This window comes from Serinus canaria, chromosome 3, assembly GCF_022539315.1.
Source record: "Serinus canaria isolate serCan28SL12 chromosome 3, serCan2020, whole genome shotgun sequence".
NCBI classification, from domain to species: Eukaryota; Metazoa; Chordata; class Aves; order Passeriformes; family Fringillidae; genus Serinus; species Serinus canaria.
In genome coordinates, this window is record NC_066316.1 from 13,889,129 (window position 1) to 13,910,714 (window position 21,586).

A 21,586-nucleotide genomic window follows, 5' to 3' on the forward strand; every position below is an offset into this window, starting at 1 on the left:
CGGCACGCGCATGCGCGGGGACGGGCCGGGAGCGGCGCGGGGCGCATCCCGCGCGTGCGCCTGCGCGGGACGTCCGCGTGAGGCCACGGGGCGTGCGCAGGGGATCACGGGATGGCCGGGGCTTGGAAGCGCCCGGTGGGGATCAGCCCCGCTGGGTCTGGAGTGTCCCCAGAGAGAGAACCAGCGAGCTCCCTTCCCTGAGCAGCCCGTTCCACTGCGCTGGCACGCTCAGTGCAAAGAAGTTGTTCCTCATACTGAGGTGGAACTTCGTGTTTTAGTTTATGGCCACTGCTCCTCGTCCTGCCGCTGGAGCCACTGGAAGGAGCCTGGCACCATCCTCTTGACACTTGCCTTTGAGATATTTGTATGTACTGACGAGATGCTCTCTCAGTCTTCTCCTCCTCAGACTAAGCAGGCCCAGCCCCCTCAGCCTCTCCTCAGGAGAGGTGCGCCAGCCCCGTCATCACTTCTGTGGCCCTCCGCTGGACCCTCTCCAGGAGCTCCTTGCCTTTCCTGCTCTGAAGAGCCCAGAACTGGACACAGCACTGCAGAAGGAGCAGAGCAAAAAGGCGGGACGAGCTCCCTCCGCCTACTGCCGCCGCTCTTCCCAATTCACCCCAGGAAATGCATCCAGGGCGCTGGACGGGGATGTGCGCGCGGCCTGCGCATGCGCGGGGTGCCGTGGCCGAGCTAGCCGAGCCGAGCCGGGCCGATGCTGCAGTGCCTGCGTCCCCACGGATGCCTATCCCCGCTTCCCACGGTACGTCAGTGTCTCTTAAGCAGCCAAGACTCAGCATCATTATGGGTTGAGGTTTGTAAAAAGGATCTTGGTTGATGGCCTTGATCTGCAGCTCCGTGAGGTGATTTCCACTAACCTTGCGTAAGGAGCAATTAAGTCCTTGCCAGTCCCCTACCCAGGACAGTTCGTTTGTGTTTGATGTTTTAAAACGATCCTGTAGGGAATCCAGACACGAGTCCAGACACCACACACTTAGGTTACACTATCCATTTCCCCGTGACACCCCCCCCCCAATGAAAACAAAACAAAAAAGCCAAGACAAACAAGCAAACAAAAACAACAGGAAAAGGAGGCTGAAGATCAGAGTTTACTAAGAACAATTCAGGCCAAGATACTTCTTTTCACAATCTTTCACTGTGATTCCACAGGATTCAGTCAGGCATCTGAGGGTGGTGATCTGGGGGAGGGTTTTTCACTTGCAAGATAGTTTTTAGATATGGTCTGTGCTGCAGCCACTGCATGGTGGCTGAAAGGCTCCCTTGGGAACTGCCTGAGTAGGAGCCGTCCCTGCCTAGGTGGTGTGGGATTGTAATGCAGAACAACAGGGGGCTGTTGAGCCTGGTCTTTTTATGGGAGGGAGAGGGATGCACATCCTAGGAAAGGAAAAACATCACACCAGTTCTAATATTGATCTGAGAAGTGCTGATGTCTCTGCACCTCACACATGACACAGATTGTCCTTTTTTTAGTGCATGAACAAGCTTCATCCACGTTTTCTTTGTTTGATGTAAAATACTTCTTTCTCCTTAGTGCATTCAGTTCCAAGGACTGGCAAGGCATTTGCTTTTGAAGTAATACCACATGAGTGTGCTAAGGTGGAAGTGAATCTCTGCTTGCCTTGACAGCCAGGACAGCTCAATCCAGGATCTTGAGCAAAAGAAAGAAAAAAGAATCGTTCTTTTGGCCTCAGACTTTGAGGTAACAGCTCTCTGAAGACACGCTTCTTCCAAACCTGGTAAAAAATTGGCGGTTTTGGAAATGTTCTGAGTTCTGTGTCAGCTTTCTGGGTTCTGCTCTTTGGTTAAATAAAATGTTGGCTGTCAGTCCCCATTTGACAGTTTTCACAAGACCCTGTAAGTGATACAACTTTCAGTGCTGGTCTTTCTGTGGACACTGGGTGTTGATGGGTCAGCAGGGAGACCAAACTGAATGGTCTGTGCCTGCAGACCTGCTCTTGTAGCTGCCATGAGGGCAGCTCAGGATATCTCCCTCCTGGCAGCTTGGGGTTGTTTCTAAAATGCTCTTCAGTATTGATTTGGTCTCTGAAGTTTCCCTTTGATATTGAAAACCACAAGTTTTCTTCTGCCAGTTTGGCCCCACTGACTTATTCCTGCTGTTTTTTCCTCAGCATCAGAGGGGAGCGCTCGGGAAAGCAGCCTGTTCTTCTGGCCAAGGTACCTGGGCCCACATCACTTCTCCACCCTCAGCAAAGATACTGGATTTGCCAAGCCTCAACTTGTCACTGCCACCTGAGCCCTGGAAGAACTCAGAGGAGATCTCAGGGTCCCTGATTCTGCCTGGATCGGTGCTGGTGGGTGAAGTGAGCAACTGCCTGGGGTGGGAGAAGCACTTGCAGCCAGGTTCAGGATGGGTTTGGTTACCCCAGGCCTGGGGGAACGTGGGGGTGGATGTGATCTAGGCTTATCTGTGAGATGGGGGGGGCATCCCTGAAAGACTGGAGGGTCGACAGATGGTGTGACAACAGAAATCCTGTTGGAGCTGTTAGAAGAGGGAGGAAGTGATCTCAGTCTGTGCTGTTCTTGCAGAGGCAGAGCAACAGGTGAGCCTGGCAGGGCTGCCTGCAGCTTGGGACAACACACTCATGGTCCCCAGGAGTGGCCTCCAGCCTGCAGCTGGCACCTCCTACAGATACAAACTGCAGTGCCTCTGGTAAGGGCTCTGCTCCCTGTGAGGGCCTTCTATGGGCTGCCTGAGTGGTGTCTTCATGCCCTGCTTGCTGTGTCTGCAGGACCCAGGTGAGGCAGATCGCCAGGGAGAGGGACAAGGCAAGGCTCAGTTTGGAGAAGGCAGAGAGACACTGCCTGCAGCTGGGCAGGGAGCTGGATGAGCAGTACCTCGCTCTTGAGCACACCCAGAGCAAGCTCAGGTAGAAGGGGTTCTTTTGGTGGGGTGGAGAAAATGTGCTTACACATCCCTTTTCAATCTCCCACTTGTTTTGCCAATGTGTCAGTGGCAGAAAAGTCCTTGAAGACCCCTCTCCGCCCCTATGATCTTAGCATCCTTCCAACAAAGCTCTCATCTCCTGCTTGTGGCCATCCAGGAACATGCTCTGTGTCTGTCCCAGCCATGTTGCTTTTTTTCCCCCAGGAATTTTCAGGCAGAAGTAGAGGCAAAAGAGCTGCTTTTACAGCAAGCAGTGAGTCACCAGGCAAAGCTGGAGGCTGCTACACAGCTCCTCCAGGGCAAAGAGGCCAACCTGCAAGGGAGACTGAACCATGTGATGAATGTAAGTACAACTGCCTTGGATGAAACACCTTCACTCTTTCAGAGGTGGCAAAGCAGAGGTGGTGACAAATATAGATGGTTCACTTTGCTCTTGTTGGGAAGAGCAGGAATTTATGGAGAAGAATCATCTGCCACATCCATGCAGTTGTATTAAATACAGACCTTGTTACCTTGCCATGCCATTACTAAACAGCTGTGTTGTCTGTTGGCAGTGGTTTGGCCCTTGGTAACACCTGAAAACACAATGGCCAAAGCTAAAATTGTGCCAGGGGCCATGTCAAAGGCAAAGATGATGGTGTCTGCATGCCTGGGATTACCCCAGTTCTGGTCAGTGTAAAACTATAGATGGAGATAGCTCAGGACTTGCTGCCTTTGTTAATTGTGAGGGAAACCACAATTTTGGGGAGCAGAGGTAGAGATGATCCCGTGGGGCTGTCTAGCTTTCATTGTGCAAAACCACTCCTGTCTTTTGGAGAGATGAGCCCATGTGGTATCAGTAATGTGCTGTCCTATTGTGGTTTAGGAATGATGCTCCCCAATTTAGTTCTCCTACCAAGACTCCCCAAACCACGCTGCTGCTTGCTCACTCCCTCTCCCCACTTTTCAGTGGCTGCAGAGGAGGACTGGAGGCACAAAAGGCAAAGACCATGGGTTGAGATAAGAACAATTTACTGGAAACCGAAGTGAGATAAGAAACAACCAGTGACAGCAACAGTATTAACAACAAAACTCTACAAAAGAGAGGGTGATTTACATGCCAAATCTCATTGCAGAGCAGCCACGTTTTCTCTGGAAGGCATCTCCTTCTCCCTGGAATTGAGAGAGTGCCTTCCCTCTGTCCCCAGTGAATGAGGTGGTACAGAATAACATCTGGACCTTAGCCACATCCCCTCCTGGTTACTGCAAAAATCAACCCTGTCCTGGCTAAAACCAGGCCATGTCCAGGGTCTCCCAAGTGTTGTGCTGTGTTTGGCCTGTTGATATGCCAGTTGTTTTACAGCTCCCTGCTGAGGACCTGTGGCTGATAAACCCATCCTGCCATGTCAGGACCCACTGCATCAGGGAAATCTCTATTTTATCTGCAGGAGAACACACAGCTACAAAATAAGGTCACAGAGATGGCTGAGAAACTGTCAGCCTCTGAGGAAATGGTGTCGGAGCTGCAAAAAGAACTCAACCACATTGTGAAGGATAAGGTAACCTTTCCCTGTTGCAGTCAAATAAGAACTTTTCAGGAATTCATTAAAAAAACTGATCTTACATATTTTGTGTCAGTTGCTATGGTCTCCCCCTGTGTCAGCTCTCCTGTGCTTTAATGACAGCCTGGAAGCTGGGGGAAAAAAAAGGTGTGAGGAAATTTTCCAGTTGTAGAGAATTCTGCAAATCTGCAGTCTTTAAGGGAAAACTTACAGAGTTTGGTTTCCAGAAAAGTTTTATTTTTCACTAGTATTGAAGTAAAGGGTTTGTTTTAGTATCTTCCACTCCTAAAATGAATCTGGGGAAAGATGTGAGTCTGTGATCTTGCTAGCCAGGAAAGCCTGCCTGCAGTTTGGTGTCTCATGTCGAGAAAATTGTTTTTCCTCCTCTTTCTGACCCATCCCACAGGTGAGGGGCCCCTTAGGGAGCCTTCTGTTGAATGCATGGGTGTGCCCCATGACCCCAGGGATTTAGCAGAGCTTTTGAATCTCCATTTGGAGATTATTTTCTTGATGAGAAGTGTTTCTTTGTGCAGCTGGAGCAGGGGGAGCCCCACAGCCCAGAGTTCCTGAAGCAGAGCGAGCGCTTTGCCGAGATTGTCCTGGAGTATGAGCGGCAGTGCCAGGTACGTGTGGGCAGCACTGCTGGTGTCACAGTGCTGCTCTCCAGCACATCTCATGGCCACTTGGGCCTGAGGGAGTGGAAGGAGGCAGACCTGATCATAAGGTAGAGGGATCCCTCTTACTTTTCTCAGAGTCCTGTCTCCTCACTCCTGAAGCCCTCCGTGGGTTGTTTGCCTTGCTAGGATTTCAGCAGGGGAGAGTAGGGGTGGATCATAAATTCCTTTGTGCTTGTAGCTGTGGACTGTTTTGTTAGGGAGCCATGTACCTCTGTTGTTAAGGACAGACCCTGGGCTCTGTTGGATTTCTTCTTGAGCACAAGGAGAAAAAGCTGTTCTCCTAATTTGGAAACCGTATTAACCGCTAAAGTCTTCTATCTTTTTGTTTTTCCCTTCCTTCTTGCCCCCACTTTAAAAAAAACCCTAAAAATCTTGTTGCTGCTGAACTCTGCTAGAGGGTCAAGGTAAGCCATCCAGATACCTGGTGTGTGTGTGTGGTCCAAGAACTGGTGCTGTGTGTATTGTAACTCCTGCAGGGTGCTGTGCTCCCTCCCAGAGCTTGGGCCTCTCTGAGGCGTGAGCACAAACTGTTTCCCTTCTCCCATTTTTAACTTGTGTATCATTAACTTGTGCTGGGTGCTCTGTTCTTTGAGTCTTGTGCTTGTCACATTGCCTATTTGTTCCCAAATGCTGTGTGTGGCTGGGGAGCACCCCTGAGCAGGGACAGGGACAGTCACACCCCCCCCCAGCAAGGGCTGAAATGCAGACTTTCAGCAAGCCATTCTGTGAATGCATCAGGCAGCCCTTCTCCAAGCTGTAATTAAAGGCAAATATTCTCAAGCACTATCCAGTGCAGCATTGCTCCAGGTGGCACCAGAGGGTTGGATATGCTCGGTGCTGCAATTTTTCCTCTCGTTGAGCAGCCCCAGAGTTGTCCATGAGAATGCTGATGGATGAAAAGGTTTGACCTTCAGGCTTCACCTGCCCCTGTGAAGGCACCTACTGGGGTTTATCCTTTACCCTCATTGAATGCTCTCAGCCCCCCTTTCGTGTTTAGTATGGAGATGAAACAAACTGGGTTTGCATTTGTCTACATCTGCTCAGTAATACTTGTTAACTGCAAGTGTCCTAGTTCATAGTCTCTTGCAGCACATCCATTTCCTGGGTGGCAGGATATGGGATGTAACTGGATGTCTGCTCAAAGTGAACAGTCCAGAAGAAGGCAGGATGCCTTGTATGCTGTTGCTTCCAGTATAGGATAGAGGATGTGAAGTGAAGCAAGCAGCTGCCCATCTCCAGACACCTCCATGGGAGTGGCTCATTGCCCTGGTGTGGTGGCTCATTACTTGGTGTTCAGCTCTGGGACTCCCTGCTGATGGAGATGGGATGAACTCCTGTGCTGGCCTTGGGTGTCTCTGGCACCAGGAAACCAGCAGGACCTGCCTCGTGCTGTGCTTCCCATGGGATCAGCACCTTCTTCCCTTGTTTTATTCCTTCTGCAACCTGGAAAAGTTCCCTGTGGGCTTTGCTTCACTGTGAATCCTGCTGGTTGCCTTCTCTGCATAGAGTAGTGCTGTTGGCCAGCCCCTATGCCCACAAGAGAGTCTTGAGGATGTAAACACAAACCCCTGGGCTTGTGCTGAGATCGTGATGTTTCTTCTGGATTGTACCAATGGTTATTTAGGTCAGGAGGGTCTCAGGAGGCCCAGCCCCTGAGGTGTTGGCAAACCCCCTGGTTTTGTGTGCTTTTGCATTCAGGGGCAGTTGCTTTGTGCTTTAAACTGTGTAGTGATGGTGATCTTGGAAATCTGAGGTTATATTTCTTCTTTGGCTCCTCCAAATTCTCTAATGTCTTCCTTTGTTTGGGAAGGCTGTGCTGGGGCTGGGGGAGGCCTTGCCAGGAGCTTTGGAGGAGCTTTGTCCTGTGTCCTGAGCAGTGTTTGTTTCAGGTGCTGTACAAGCAGAACGGAGCGCTGCGAAGGGAGCTGCAGAGGCTGCGCCTCCAGCTGCAGGAGAGCAGGGCTGAGGGAGGGCTGCCAGCGGCAGGTAATGTGCAGGAGGGCTCAGTGCCCATCCTCTCAGCAATGACAAAGTTCCCTCTGCATCCAAGTTTGCATGGGAGTGTGAGGAAGCTTGTTGTGCCTGAACTACTGCTGCCAGTTCTGGTACTGGGTAGCCTTGGGAGGGAGGAAGGAGACGATGGGTTGTGGGAAGGAGGGAGATGGAGGAGAGGAGGGTTTTCCAACTTGAGAGCTGCTGATGGAACCTGTGAACTAGGCAGCTATGGGTGAACTGGCAGATTTTCACTGTTGAAGATGCTGAGGAAGTAATGCAATAAAGGGGAAGTTGCCTCAAACTGTGGGTTGGAAAATTCAAGTTGAGTATTAGATGAAAGCTTCTGGGCAAGAGGGGTGATACAGCACTGGGACTAGTTGCCAGATAGATGAGAAATGTTCATCTTTTGGGGTTGTATGCAACCCCCCAAACCCCTTATGGACTGGATGAAGCTGCAGCCATCCTGGTCCTGTCTTGTAGGCCTCCCCTCACAGGGCTCCTCTCTGCCCTCACACCCCTCTCCAAGTCTTCTTGTTCCTACTTCTGTGCTTACAGAAATGTCACTCCCAGTGGAGCAGCTCCAAGAGCAGCTGCAGGACCTGAAGGTGCAGCTGGAAACCAAGGTGAGTGGAGTGGGGGGAGATGTCCTGACTGCTTGTTAAGCACAGCTGCTACAGCGTGACTGATGAGACATCTGCTCCAGGAGGGTTGCTGGAGAGAGAGTTCAGGCTGGGGAGCAGGGTGGTGCCTCATCACTTGTGTGGGGCTATTTCATGGGCTTCTCCAGCTTGTCTTAGCTGGTAGGAGGGCCTCAGTGGCTGGCAAAGGCTCTGTGGAAATCACTGTCACCTTGTGAAATGTTTGTGTGGGTCTTGTGAGGAACCACAGATCACTCAGTATTGTTGTCACAGTAAAACCAGGGACAGGACCAAGAGGAGAAGCAGCCAGATGTCTCCTGATGGTAGGGGCTGTATAGAGCCCTGTCACCCTTGGCTTGCAGCACACGTCTAACCTGCTTGCTCTGAGGTGACAATGTGAGCCCAGCCAGACAGCTGTGCATGCTTGTGGGAGAGGCCTAAGTTTCAACATTTACTCCTCTCTCTGCTGAAGTGAGAGGTCAGTGATGCTTACTGGGTTTTGTGTTGCAGCACTGCAAGAGAAAATCCCAAACTGCCCTGCAGGTGATGGAACAGATCAAGGAGCACAAAGCTGCCTACAGATCTTCTGCCTGCTTTATAGTCCTGCCTTTGTGCACATCAAATCCTGCAGTTTCTGGTGTTCACAGGGGAACTGGGGGGAGCAGCAGCTTCTCACCAGCACATCCTGACAAGGAACCACTCTGCAGTGGAGGAGGGATATGAGGAGCAGTGGCAGATGATGCCCTGGCCTCTCCCTTCTCTCTGGGGCTCCTTGCAAACAAGGAGAATGGGGAGAACCGTGCTGCTTGCTGGCAGCAGCCTAAAAGAAAAAGAATTGGAACCCACTGGATTCTGCTTGTTAGACACTGCTGTATGAGACTGATTGTTCAGCAGGGACCAGAACTGCCTGAAGAGAGTCCTGTGTTGAGTGGGACTAATAGAGCAATCTGAATTGGAGCTATTGGAGGAGAGGAAAGCTCTCAGGAGCATGGTGCTAATATCCCAATCCTATCTCCTTCCAACAGATAAACTATTATGAGGAAGAAATAGAGTTAATGTGGAAAAGCTTTGAGAGGGAGAGGAAGGACAGTGAGGAAAGTTTCGAGGCTGAGATGTGCAAGATGGAATACCAGGAAAGAGATCTTGGGAAAACAGTTGCAAAGTACTGGGCTATAATTAATAGGCTGAAAGAGCAAAAATGGGAATGGAGCCTGGAGCTGGAGGAGAGGTTTGAGATGGAGCAGGATGACAGCAGCACATGAAGACATTTGCCATCCAGGGCAGCAGCTGGACCAGGACAGAGAAGAAATAAAGACACAGCAGAGGGACAGACTGAGCGTGGGGTCTGGCACGGTTCTCTTTCTGGGGTTAAGGGGGAGATTAGGGGTGCATCTCCTGCTCATACCAGAGTAGGCTGGGCTGATTTTTCATAGGGCTGGAGAGCTGCTTTAATTTGGAAGAAAATCTAGGCAGAATTGCAGGGCTTAAATTGTTTGAAGTGAGACATCTAACTCCCCTTACATGAGTGCTTTTATTTCAAGACTTTAAGTTTCTCTACATGTTCTCTAAGGCTGTGTTAGAGGCAGTGCCCAGCAAAGACTATCTTAAAATAGTGAAAGATATAAAGGAGCTTTCATTAGTGTTTTCTTATGACTTCTTTCTTGGTCCTTTGGCAAACCTGCCTCTACTTGCTAGATGATCACAACTTGCTATCTTAAAAGCAGTAAAAAATGTCTTAAATTTCTCCATATAGGTAAAAGAGGCTGGCTTGTGAAAGAAAGAGGTTGTCACTGAATAACTGTTTATGTTCCCTGCCCCTGCCCTGCTGTGTCTCCCTTTAGGATCAGTGTTCCCCTTGGCAATATGCCAGCAGAGGATTTTGCTGGGTCACTATCCCTGTGTTAGGGCTGAGATATGGGGTAGGTGAGGGAGAAGGGAGGTGATTTGGCTGAATCACCGGTCTGTGGTAGACCAGGGAAACAAACCCACAAGGCATTTAAGCTATTTTATCTCTGGTGAATGGCAGATGGACTGACTGCAGTGGGGAACTTTCAGAGTTGCTGGAAAAGATGGGATTGGCTGTGTGTCTTTAAGAAGTGCAAAAGGTGTGGGAACTTTCTGTGAAGTTTAACAAATTGCCTTAACTTTGCCATATAGAAAACCCTTTGTATTGCCTCTCCAGCAAATGTACATTGAGAGGCTGGCTGAGCATTTCAAGCTGTGATATCAAACCCAGGTCAGCAAAGTGGTTTTTATCTTTAGGAAAGATGCAGAGGTTGAGCATAACCAAGAGCTGTCATGGAGTGAATGCCAGCATGAGGACAGCTGTAAGGCTTCATTGCAGCAGCATTGGTGTGAGAGGAGGTGATTTCCCAACAATAAAGGCTCCAAGGTGAGGTCTTCAAAGCAGGGCACCGTGAGAGGCAGCAGTGGAGGCAGAAGAAAAAAGACCTGTGGAAGATCTGTGGAAGCAGAGGCAGCTCAAGTTGTAAGAAAAGGTTAATGATGAATGAACCAAGATGTTTGAAATGCTGGCTGTTGGGTATGAAAAGATTAAAAAGGTACCAGGATGAAATGGGAGTAATGCAGAGACAGTGAAGCTGAGGGATGCTGTTGGAAGGGACAAGGTGTCTGTAGAGCTGCCCTCTGGGGGAAAATGAGCTGATCCCCTGAGACTCAGATGAGCAGGTAGACCAAAATCTTCTGTTGCAGTTTCAACAGCGAAGGAACAGAGAAGAAACGAGCAATTGTGTGATGGGCACACCAGTGCAAACACTGCAGGCGTTTGTTGTAACAAATGGCCTGTTCAATCTAGAAGCTGGAGGCAAGGTGGAAAGCATTTGTCAGAGAGAAATGTAATCTTGATAGACAAGGGGATGTGCTTGGGAAGGAGGCAAGTGAAATGCCTTCAAAGAGCAGACATCTCAGGACATGGACCTGACCCTGCAGGGCAAGAAGAGAAAGAAAAAAGCTCTGGGAGACAGTGGTGTAACAGCATAGGAGGAAACCTGACATTCAGGCTGTCAATACAGAGCTGAAGAAGAAGAGGAACAGGTTGAAACTGGAGCTGATGCAGCTCAAAGATGTCATGCAGTACTTGGAAAATGAACCCAGAGCTCAAGAGAATGTCAGATTTGAGTGCAAAGGTAGTTTGAAGATCTAACATGCTGCTGCAATGAAAAAGCAGATGCCTTGTGAGACACAAGGCTGCTTAACACCATGATGGTGCTGAAGGCTGTAGCAGCAGCTGTGTTCTCCTGGATGTTCCAAGAGCAGCTTTGTTCTGCTGCTCTCATGAACTGGATTATGAACTAGGATACTTCCAATTAATAAATATGACTGAGGACATGTAGACAAATATAAAAGCTATTTTATGTCTTTTGCTGACTGTTGTGGGAGTGTGGTCAGGGTGCTGGGATGTGCTCCTGTGTCTGACTGCACACTCGTCTCCTCTGTCTTGGACATGGATGCTGGAGATGCCACAGGAAGCACAGCATGTGAATTTAATGTAAAATTCCCAAAAGCAGCTGCACTGAGGTGAGCAAATACCACATAGCCCGTGGACTGGTCCTTGTGCTTCAAGAAGAGAGGAAGAACTTCCTCACACAGCTCCTCAGTGTGCCACAGGCGCTGCCACAAACTGCAGTGCTGTCCTCCCTGCCAGGATGGATGGTCTGTTATCCTGCACCTTCCCTTGAGGAATTTGGGTCCTCTGTGGCTCTGGTGTTTAGCAGCAGTTGTTGGATAGGACTGTCCAGCACAGGACTAAGCTTCATTCCCACAAGTGCCAGTATTCATGGCCTCTTGGGAGACTGGGAGTACCAACACAAGTGGGAGGATAATGAGGCCACCTTGGATTTGGAGTCACAGCTTTGTGTCCAGCACAGAGGCTGCACAAACAAGCTGATTTCTCCAGACCTGGTTTTATTGCTGTTGAGAGGTTGGCTTCACCACGTGTTACCCTGCAATGAAGTCTTGGTGTGTCTTGATGAGTCAAATCACTGTATCCACAGGACTGCCAAATAATTTTAGCCAGCTGGAAGCCACATAAGTTCAGTCTGATGTTCTTTGTCCTTATTCCCCTTTATTTCCCTTCCCTTGAAGACCTGCTCCTTCTCTACTCTTGTCTCTTGATTGTCCCCACATGTTTTGCCTGAGTTATGGGAAGGTTTTTTTCTCAGTTTTCCTTAGTCCCTAGCTGTCACTGGAAACCAAATTGGAAAAGATCAGGAAGCCAGCACAGAATGCCAGCCCCCAAATGGGGCTTGTGCATGATTTTCTCACTCTGCTGTCTCTCCCTGCACTGGAGACCTGTGCTGGCTGCTGGAGAACAGCTTGCTGAAGGGTTAACATGGGATGGATTTCTTTCTTAGGAAGCTTTAGCTAGGTACTGGTGTCACCCACTGAGCCATAAATCTGGGGACAGACAGGTTTCTGGTGTGGATGATCCCAGTCTGCTAAACTGTCCCTCCCATTGTTCTTCATTCCTTGGTTTTAGGTCTCTGACAGCATTGCAGGACTTTGGATGTCCCCAGGCTGTCTGCCCTAGGCTGGGCTGAGCTGAGTCACCTGCTGGGGCAGAGGCACCTGACTCACTCCTGCATTGATTCAGGGCCATATCTGTTTTGGCTTGGCTTTGCTTCCTCTTGCAGGCCAAAACCAGATGTGGGACTACCCAAAGCAGAGCTCTCTTCTGGGGGGCTGTGCTTTGCTGCTCTCTGGTCTGAAGTTGATCCTATCCCTCTTCCCATCAGGAAAAATGGGAGTGATTTGGATAGAGAGAAGCTGGGGGAGCTGGCTGAAATAGCAGAGTTAACAGCATTGGTAAGAAGCCATTAACCCAAACTGCCAGGCTCTTGGCTGAAGGATTTAGAAGGGCAAAAGTTGCATGTGTTCATAGAGGAGAGCAAAAATGTTTGTTTCAAACATTCAAACCCAGTCTTCCTTTGAAGAACCATCTTCATCTTATAACTTGTAAAGCAGTGAAAACTTGTGTGACATTACAGAAGGGGAAAGTCTTTAATGGCTTAATGACTTTCACTACTTTCACTCTTTCTCCCTGAGATTTCTCTCACTCCCAGTCTCAAACCCACATGGCTCAGTCACTCTTTGTTGCCTGTGTTCCCACCCCAAGCCTCCTGTGCATGATTTGTTTATTTTCTCCACCTTTTCCAGAGTGATGAGGGCAAGGAGGATCTCTCTCACCCAGCTGTCAAGAGGCCTCAGCTGGGCTGTGAGCCCCCTGAGCACAAGGCTGGTGACAGTGCTGGCCCTGGCATTGCCCAGCTGCAGAGCCAGAGCCTTCTGGAGGCTGAGTGGCTACGAGGAGCAGAGATTGCTGCCAGGCTGGAGCACCACCAGAGGCATGCAGCATGCTGGATGGAGATGGAGCTGCTCCAACAGCAGCTCCAGGCCTCACAGGAAAAGGTGAGTGTCCTTCATTCAGTGGCAGGCTGCTGAGTGGACTCTGTGGTGTTGGTATTGTCCTGCCTGGGGCTGTGCTGGACACCCTCCCAGAAGGGAGGGTGTCCAACTTTTCAGAAAAAATGTTGTCCTCTTCCTCGTTGTGGGGGACAAAGGATTCTCCCTCCTGCTCAGCTATGGCTGAAGCCAGTTCAGCTGGGGGGAGCTCCTTGCTTGCTTGTCCCTGTCCTTGTCCTGTGCAGGCTGGCTGGGCAGAGGGCATGGGGGCTGAGCAGAGGTGGCTCACACACGGGTGCCAGGAGCTGTGGTTCCCCATGGCTCAGCTGACAGAGGAGCTGGAGCAGTGGCAGAATTGGATAAGGGTTAGAAAGGGATGTCAGCAACCAGACAGGGCTTGTTGAGAGATGGGAAAGGAGGTGGTCAGAGCAGAATAATGTGGATCACCAGGACAGAGGGAGGAAAGCCAATGTGAGAAACCTTCCAATGTGTTAATATTCCTCTCCTGCATTCCACCTTGGTGACTGGCTTTCCAAGTACAGCTTACCCATGCCAGCCATCCCTAGGCAGCCCTAATGCAGATCTGCTTCCCATTACGAGTTTTGCCCTTTGCTGGTGACAGGAAGCAGAGGACATGTAGTACAGGACATTTAGTACATCACAGCTAGCCTGGAATGTATCCAAGAACCCAAGTGAGCAGTCCCCTCTGTCTCTTGCTCTTGTGGCCCTTGGTCCTGGAACTCCCTCCCAGAGAATCCCTCCAGCAACTCCTGCTCCTCACTACTCAGCAAGGGGAGCATCTCTCAGCAAGGGGTCTCTGTGTCTCCTCCTGCAGCTCTCAGTGCTCTCACTCCCTTGCTTTGCAGGCTGCCCAATGAGCACCACTGCCGTGGTGCTGCAGCTCTGCTGTGCCTGTGCTGGGGTGAGAGCTGAGGCGAGGCTGAAGGCACTGTCTAACCTCTCCTCTCCCCCAAAACACAGCCTGGGCCTGTCCTGCTGTTGGCTCAAAGCTGTAACCAGCTGTCAACCTTTCTGTGTTACAGCTTCTGGAAGCCAAAGCTAGCCTGAGCCTGGCCCAGGCCCAGCACGCTCTGCAGCTGCAGCAGGCCAAGGCCCAGATAAACAACATGGTACCAAAGAAGCAGTTTGAGCAGCTGCAAAACACCTTGAGAGAGGAACAGTGCAAGACTCAGCAGCTCCAGGAAAGCCTCCAGCTGCAGGCTGAGCAAACATGCAGGCAGCTGGTCAGGACCCAGGTAAGCAGGGAATTGCAGGAGCTCAGTCAAGGGCACTGTGAAGGGAACACTGCTGGCTTGGCAGCCTGGAAGGCAGCTGTCATTGAAGCCACCAGAGGTTTGGGTGGAAGATGGTAGATATAAAGAACCCACAAGGAAAATGCACTTAGCTTCAAATTCAGCTGCAACTTTAATTCTTTATGAATCCTCCAGTCACCAGCCTGCACTCAAACAGGTGGATATATCTCCAGGGCACTGAGCAACCAGGTGTTGAGTTTTTGTGAGTTTGTCTTCTAGGCAAAGATTGGGCAAATTGTAACCTAAGGAATTATAATGAGCAGGCACAAGGACTGCATCCAAGGAGACTTTGTCTCTCCCTGAGCTTTCCTGGACATGGCTGGGAGAGGAGAGGCCAATGGCTTATTTTTATAGACAACACTACTGGAAAATCTGTGTCTTGTCTTAAAACTGATTGGGTGCAGACCTAGGGAAGATTGTACTGCTCTAGACCTCTGTCCCACTGCTCTTTATATCCTGCACCTCTGATAAACCCCTTGCTCTGCCTCAAGGAGCATGAGGGTCCATGAACAGGGCCTTGGGGAAATTATAGTCCATGGTTGCCAGAGGCCAGAAGAGTGCTGGGACATAGACTTTCTTGCCCACTGCAGGAGGAACATGAGCAGCTGCTGCAGGCAGCTGTGGAGCAGGCAGAGGGGCTGGAACAGAGTCTGAGGAATGCTGAAGCTGTGCTGGCAGAGAGGGCAGCTCAGCTCAGAGATGCCCAGGTGAGTGCCAGAGGGGCTGGTGCTGTGTGTCCCTGCCCATCTGGTACCCCTGCATGGGATGCTGAACCTGAAGCCTCCTGTCCCTGCTTTAGGCCCAACTCTCCAGGAACAAACTCTTGATTGAAGAGCTCCGTGGAGAGAACAGGAGGTTTGCAATGGCCCTGCAGGCTGCTGAGCTGAAGCAGAAGAGCATGGAGGAGAAAAACCAGCTGTTGGAGGAACAAGCCTCAGCTCTGAAGCAGCTTATTGGAAAAATCACACCAGCATCCCTGAGTGGGTGATGGAACATCTGCAGTGGCAGCCCCTGGTCCTGGCTGAGGCTGGTCAGGTCCAGAATGGGAGATATGCCTGGGTTGGGAAATCAGCCTTGTCCTCTCTGGTCTTGCCAGGATTTTGCTGTGCAGACAATACCAAATGGGGAGCCTAGAGTCCTTTGAGGAAATTGGTCTTGTGGATAGCTGAATTTTTCAACTGAAAGCAGCAGCCTTGGTGCCTTTCTCAGTAGCAGTGTGCTGTTATGTCATGTCTGTCTCAGGACAGCCAGCTCAGAGGATTTCCTTTGGCAGTGTTTGGTGGTGGTACAGGTGCTCCCTCTCTGCAGAAGGCTGATGTTGGAGGCACAGTTACATCTAAAAAGCCAGGGCAGAAAGGCTTGCAGCAGCCTGTGCCTGGCTCACTCCAAGCAGGAAAGAAAGCTGAATTGTGGCATTAAAAAATTTGTAATGTTACAGCACCTCCTGCTATTTGCAATCTGCTCTGTATTTGTTACCTTCCCCAACTGCTGCTGAACATTTATTCCCAACAGCTCCTCCTACAGCCTTGAGCCTAGGATCCAAAACCAACCAGACCGTTGCCTCTGCCATAAGCAGGACAGAGCAATGCTGTAATGCCCCAGACGTTTATCCTGTTCCTGCATTCTTCCCCAGCTGTTTGCTTTTTCAGCTCCAGTCTGAGATGGGGGCTAAGCAAACCTCTAATCTCACCTAGGGCTGATGTTTTTGCAAGTGTTTTCCAGACACAGTGCAAGAGCTGAGGAGCTCCATTACAAAAAGCAGACAGGGAAAGCAACTCTTCAGCCTTGTTCTGGCTCTGTGCTAACCAGAATCCTTAAAACCCTCCACTCCCTTTCCCACTCCTACTCCAACTAGCCCATAGACCCTACCAGACCAGTGCTCTGGGATAAGAGATTCTTCACAGGAACAGAGGCACAGGCTAAGCACACTGGGAGAAACCCAGGCCCATGACCCAGACTGCAATGATCATTCACACAGCACCACGAGAAACAACATTTATGGGTCTCTGATGGGGACAAGGCTTCATGTGTAATCCTGGAAAGAACCCTGTACAGCCTTATCTGACACTTGGAGGAGCAGTTCCACTGAGATACTTAAATAACCATCACACTGCAGGGTCAGGATGGGTTTGGCTGGAGAGCCAGATCACAGTGCTGAATGAACACCACATTAACTCTTAAAAACCCAGGAGACTGAGGCTGAAGGAGTTCTTTATTTTGCAACGACTGTGTTTTCCTGGCTTCTAGAGCCCAGCCAGTTGGTGTCTTACGTGCATGGTGTGAGCAAAGAATTACTCCAAACAAAAATGCATTCACAAACCCTGGGTGTAGCTGTGGGGCTTGGATAATGCCCCCCCACTATCCTGGTTTCCCAGGATTGCTATATTACCAGCATGCACCCTTTGCTCATGAAGAGCTGTGGTTTTAAGGCATCAAAGGCTGTTAGGAGGAGTGTCAGGGTGCCACTGCAGAAATAGTGAGGTCTCTGAAGTCCTGCACACACCAGAGCTCAGTCCCCATTGTGGGCAGGTCACCAAGAGCTGTGCCTCCTGTCCTGCACTCTTAGGACAGAACATGCTCCAGGATTCCTTGTCTGATCAACTGCTCACATTTCCAGCGGGGTAAAAAGTGCTGCAGAGAAACACAGAAAAACCCTCCTTGAATCTGTTGGATTTGTTGTGCTGTACATCCAGTGCCTCATGGTACCAGATCAGGCAGAGCTGCACTCTGGACCATGCAGACAGCACGTGCAAGGAGCTGTGTGCAGAGACTGGGACATGCTGCAAGGCCAGCATAAGCAGGAGGATGTCATGGAAGTGAAAGGGAAGAAAGAGAACAGACCACACTCCTGCCACAGGTACCTGGCTGTTCTTCTTCAACAGGATGGTAGTGCCATCATCGATCTCAAACTCCCCATGGTCTCTTAAACACCGCACCTGCAAAGTGGAAACACAGCTCTGTAAGAGTCTAATAAAAAACAACCACCCCTTCCAGGTGACAGTCCTTGGCATGGGAACGTGGTTTCTAGTTGCTCTAGTTAAAGTTCCTGCAAAAACCTCCTACTGGATAACTCGCCCCACCACAAACTCCCTGTAGACCAGAAGCGCCATCTCCCAACATACTTTGTGCTCTCAGTAGAGTAGAAGGAGTAAAATGCTGGCAGGCAGAGTAAAACACCTGTGAAAGGTTTGGAACTCTGAAAGGTCTTGTTTGATGAACTGACTTGGGATAGGGATGAAATGCTCGAAAAGAGATAGTAATGGAAATGTTTATGATGGATAGAAGCCAGAAATCTTGCACTTACTTCAATGTACAGGCTTTTAGGAGGTTTGATGTCCTGTGTGAGGTCCAGCCCCTCCTCTCCTCCTACTGACCTCATGTAGGTAGCCAGAGACTTTTTGTACCGATTGAACCACTCCACCTGTGGGCATGAACAGGGGTGTACCCACAGACAATGAATACACAAGTATTTACAGAAAGACATGTAAAAACATCATGTTTATAGTGGGGGGAAGACTACCCTGTTTTGATTGTACTAAATAATCCATCAGGAGGAATATGTGGGAAGAGTGGAAGAGTTTGAAACGAGGCTGACTCACTTCCTCAGCTGACATGTGGAACTGGATGGTGTTGGGCAGAACGCTGCCATACTCCCACCTCAGCGCTCGGATCCGTAGCAACCGGTCATACCTAGGGGAAGAAATGGGGTAAACCCAACACCTCTGCTGAGGTGAGTGCTGGCAACATCCCCAGGCCAGAGGGACAGTGACAATCCAGTAATCTAAACTTTTAAAGAGCAGGAGGAAGCAGAGCCTTCTCTTTGCGGTGGTACCAGCAACGAAAACAAGGAGAACCAGTTCCACAGCTGCCTTGCTGCTCGTGGAAAAGCCACCTGCCCGGCCCGAGAGTCCCGACCCTGTTCCTGGGGACGCCGTGCCGCCAGGGATGAGCCCAGGGGAGGCGCCCACCCCCCGCCGCACTCACAGGTACGCCAGGAGGCAGCGCTGGTTGCGGAGCAGGCAGCAGTGCCGGAAACGGATGAGGAAAATCAGGTCCGTCCGTCCCGCCTTCGCTTCGGACCTGGGAGATGAGGGGAAGGAGAAAGAGGAGTAGGAGGAGCTGCGGACGGGGGAGCGCCGCCCGTGCTGTGCGGGACGCGCCGCGAGCAGCGCCCAACTCACTCACACGTCCGCCTGGTTCCGCTCGTACAGCGTCCGCATCTCCTCCAGCGCCTGCCGCAGCTCCTCCGTCTGCAACAGCGGGCACAGTCAGGGAGTGAGGGCCGCCGGCGGGGCCCACCCGGTGTTCCCGGTGCTCACCCGGAAGGGCGGGAGGTGCCCGCCGGCGGGGCCCACCCGGTGTTCCCGGTGCTCACCCGGAAGGGCGGGAGGTGCCCGCCGGCGGCGCGGTGCAGCTCCCGCACCAGGTCCATGCCCCGCTCCGCCGCCATCGCGCCCGGCCGCGCGCGCGGGAAACCCGGCCGCACGCCAGCCAATGGGGGCACGGGCGGGGCCGACGGCAGCCAATGGGATGTGAAGGGCGGTGCTTAGCGGCGGGGCCGCGCCCCCGCCGTTCCCTGCGCTGAGCTGCGCCGGTCTCGGCTGCCGCGGTGACCCGGCTGCGGCTCTCGGCCGCCGCCGTGACACTCTTGGGGTCACGCTGAGAGCCCCGAGGGGCTGCAGCAAAAACTGGAATTTTTACCGCTTACTTGCCTCTAGCAAGCCTGTTTCCCCCAGTTCTCTGGGTCGTTCGCAGGCTGCCGCACCGCGCTGCCTTTGGCAGTCTCCTCCCCATGCTCCCCCAGCCCTCCCCAGCCCTTCCCATTTCCCCCTTTTGACAGCCTTCCAACCCAGAGCATGCCGAAAGTAAAGGGAGAAAAAGACAAAAAAGAGATGGGTACGTTTGCGGACAGGATGGGAATTTTTTTAGCACTCGAAGACCTGGATAGAGACTCAATAACCCAGGACCACAGCTTGTCCTGCTCCAGAAATTTCTTTTTCTCTGGCCACGTGTTTCTTATGGTTACTGACATAAAAAGCGAGCAGCGTTTCCTGTGCAACTCCAGTCCAGACTGGAAGAGTGGGGAGAGCACGGTGGGGCTCTCACACCACGGCGGAGACGCCTGGGTGTTCGTGTGCCCGAGCTGCTGCTCGTGCTCGGGACGATGTGGCACCCGCACAGCTGAGCAGTGACGGCGACTGACTCCGGCCAGAGCGTTTTAATGATCCCAGCCACTACTTTACTCGGGGTTTTAGGCATGGAAATGTCCAGAAATGCTCCAGTAGTCTGCCAGCTGGGAGTGGGCTCCTGGGGGTCTGCTCTCCGAGCCGAGCTGTTTGCTGGCCGCGGGGCTGCCGCCAGTTGTGTGTGCAGGGACCCCTTCCTCCCTCCCTCCCTCGCCTCCCTCCCTCGCCTCCCTCCCTCCCAGCCAGCCTGGGGCCCCGCAGAGGTGCGGGGCTGAGGAAGGCGCTGCGGAGCGCCCGGGGTCCCCGGAGCGCTGTCACTGCAGGAGCCGCATGTCTGGCTCGTCATTAATCATCGCGGTCTGCGGTGATAATGGCCCATCCGAGCCAGGAGAGATAATAGCAATAAACAGACATCCCCAATGCCAACTGCTGAAAATTGGTTGTTGCCTCTTGCCGAGGGATAGAAATGTAGCTGAGCCTTGATTGAAAAATTCCGGGAAAGCTGCCTTATCTTATTGCTTTGCCAGATTAAAAAAGCCTCATACATAAAAATAGACCAAATGAATGAAGAATTTACAAACATCTATATTTTGTGTTAGGAATTGTGTTAAAATTAGGAAAACAGCTGAAGACACTGATTTATACAACTGTGACTATTTCAGGCAATGAAGGTTTACATATCACAGTTTAACAAGATAAAAGATCTCCCACAAAATACATAGATGACAGACAACTCATCTGAATTTGACATAACACAGCATCAAGTACACATGTAATGTGATGAACAGTGCCAGGTCATTCCCCAGTTAGGTAACATACAACCTCTTGAATAAGGCAATTCAAATATAACTCTTAATTCAAATCACAACATACCCAGGCAGCATGCAGGAAAAGTCATTTATTTTGTATATTGAAATGACACAACTTGCAACATGTTTCCATTTTATGTAGTTAGAGCAACAGGATATAAACCATTCAAATAATATATATATATTTATATATATCTCAAGTCAACAGTTGTCTTTACTGGAATAAAGATTATCTGTTTTTGGTAAAAATAAAACTATTTGAATTCACTAATTAACAAAATGCACAGTGATCAGAAACCCAATTCTTCTCACCATTGTCTTCCCTGGCTCGCTCACGTTTCCCTGTGACGCAGCAGCTGCACAGCCCCGGGTTCAGAGAGCCCAGGGGAACAAAGACTCCCTGGCAGTGCTCCCCACGGCTGCAGAGTGCCACCCACGCCCCACGGACAGCAGTCCTCCCATCACACCCACCACACCCTATGGCTTGGAAACTGCTTTTCCCACCTCCCTTCCCAATAAAACACTTACACACGTGCCTGACCTTGTGGGAGTCAAAAGCTGAATCGCTTGTGGAAACACATTCACTGGAACAGGGCTTTTATTTCTTTTTTTACCCATTAATTCCTCCAGACCTTTATGACCAAGACATTTAAGAAATTGTGAATCTGCTCAGAAGGGGAAAAAATCTGAGCCAAGAATCTCTTTGAAGTGGTGGAGCCTAACAGACGTGGCTGAGGATTTATTTCCACGGCAGCAGACCTGGGGATCACAGAAGATAATGAAGGCTTTCCCTAGTATTGAAAAGTCATTTCAAAAGGGAGAAATGAAGAAGGGAAAGATTTTTCTCTACAATAATAATAATAAAAAAAATAGTTATTTCTCAAAGACTAATCTAGGCAGCTTCTCCATGGTAAAAGGCTGTACTTCCCCGTTTTAACCTGCAGGAATGGATCCTCTTGCTAAAGTGTCCCCTGGTGGTGGGCTGTCCCCTGCCCTGTCCCCACGGGAGGAAGGGGACAGGTCTGGATGCCAGCAGGATTCCCTGTGCCACGGGTTCAGGGCTGCTGGCAGGTGTGTGGAGGG

The 21,586-nt window shown here is 50.8% G+C and overlaps 2 protein-coding genes across 7 annotated transcripts; one reads left to right on the forward strand and one right to left on the reverse strand.

The window, feature by feature from the left end:
* The first annotated feature begins 105 nt into the window (after positions 1-105).
* LOC108962952 (ninein-like protein) lies at positions 106-16,548 on the forward strand. 6 transcript variants are annotated; one of them, XM_050973153.1, is made up of 14 exons: positions 106-760; positions 1,550-1,754; positions 2,148-2,330; positions 2,566-2,689; positions 2,769-2,906; positions 3,128-3,266; positions 4,351-4,461; positions 4,998-5,087; positions 7,031-7,127; positions 7,692-7,759; positions 12,950-13,201; positions 14,239-14,451; positions 15,099-15,215; positions 15,308-16,548. In XM_050973153.1, exons 4-14 carry the CDS (start codon positions 2,622-2,624, stop codon positions 15,494-15,496), a joined length of 1,482 nt encoding a protein of 493 aa, XP_050829110.1. In that variant the 5' UTR covers positions 106-760; positions 1,550-1,754; positions 2,148-2,330; positions 2,566-2,621; the 3' UTR covers positions 15,497-16,548. The 6 variants fall into 6 exon arrangements, with proteins under 6 accessions (XP_050829110.1, XP_050829109.1, XP_050829111.1 ...); XM_050973152.1 differs by having other exon boundaries at positions 1,550-1,717; XM_050973154.1 differs by having other exon boundaries at positions 1,645-1,717.
* Positions 16,549-16,702: 154 nt separating this feature from the next.
* On the reverse strand, positions 16,703-19,007 carry GINS1 (GINS complex subunit 1). The gene is made up of 7 exons (XM_009096180.4): positions 18,884-19,007; positions 18,694-18,758; positions 18,493-18,588; positions 18,108-18,198; positions 17,813-17,929; positions 17,370-17,444; positions 16,703-17,139 (listed from the first exon to the last, which is right to left on the reverse strand). Exons 1-7 carry the CDS (start codon positions 18,956-18,958, stop codon positions 17,071-17,073), a joined length of 588 nt encoding a protein of 195 aa, XP_009094428.1. The 5' UTR covers positions 18,959-19,007; the 3' UTR covers positions 16,703-17,070.
* Positions 19,008-21,586: the final 2,579 nt, after the last annotated feature.

Excerpts from the sequence above, each read along its gene's own strand:
- LOC108962952 (XM_050973153.1), top strand. The coding sequence starts at position 2,622 with ATGGTCCCCAGGAGTGGCCTCCAGCCTGCAGCTGGCACCTCCTACAGA. Across the intron at positions 5,088-7,030 it reads AGTATGAGCGGCAGTGCCAG|GTGCTGTACAAGCAGAACGG; the intron begins GTACGTGTGGGC and ends TGTTTGTTTCAG. Across the intron at positions 14,452-15,098 it reads GGCAGCTGGTCAGGACCCAG|GAGGAACATGAGCAGCTGCT; the intron begins GTAAGCAGGGAA and ends TGCCCACTGCAG.
- GINS1 (XM_009096180.4), bottom strand. The coding sequence starts at position 18,958 with ATGGCGGCGGAGCGGGGCATGGACCTGGTGCGGGAGCTGCACCGCGCC. Across the intron at positions 18,199-18,492 it reads CGCTGCCTCCTGGCGTACCT|GTATGACCGGTTGCTACGGA; the intron begins GTGAGTGCGGCG and ends TTCTTCCCCTAG. Across the intron at positions 17,445-17,812 it reads CTAAAAGCCTGTACATTGAA|GTGCGGTGTTTAAGAGACCA; the intron begins GTAAGTGCAAGA and ends TCCACTTTGCAG.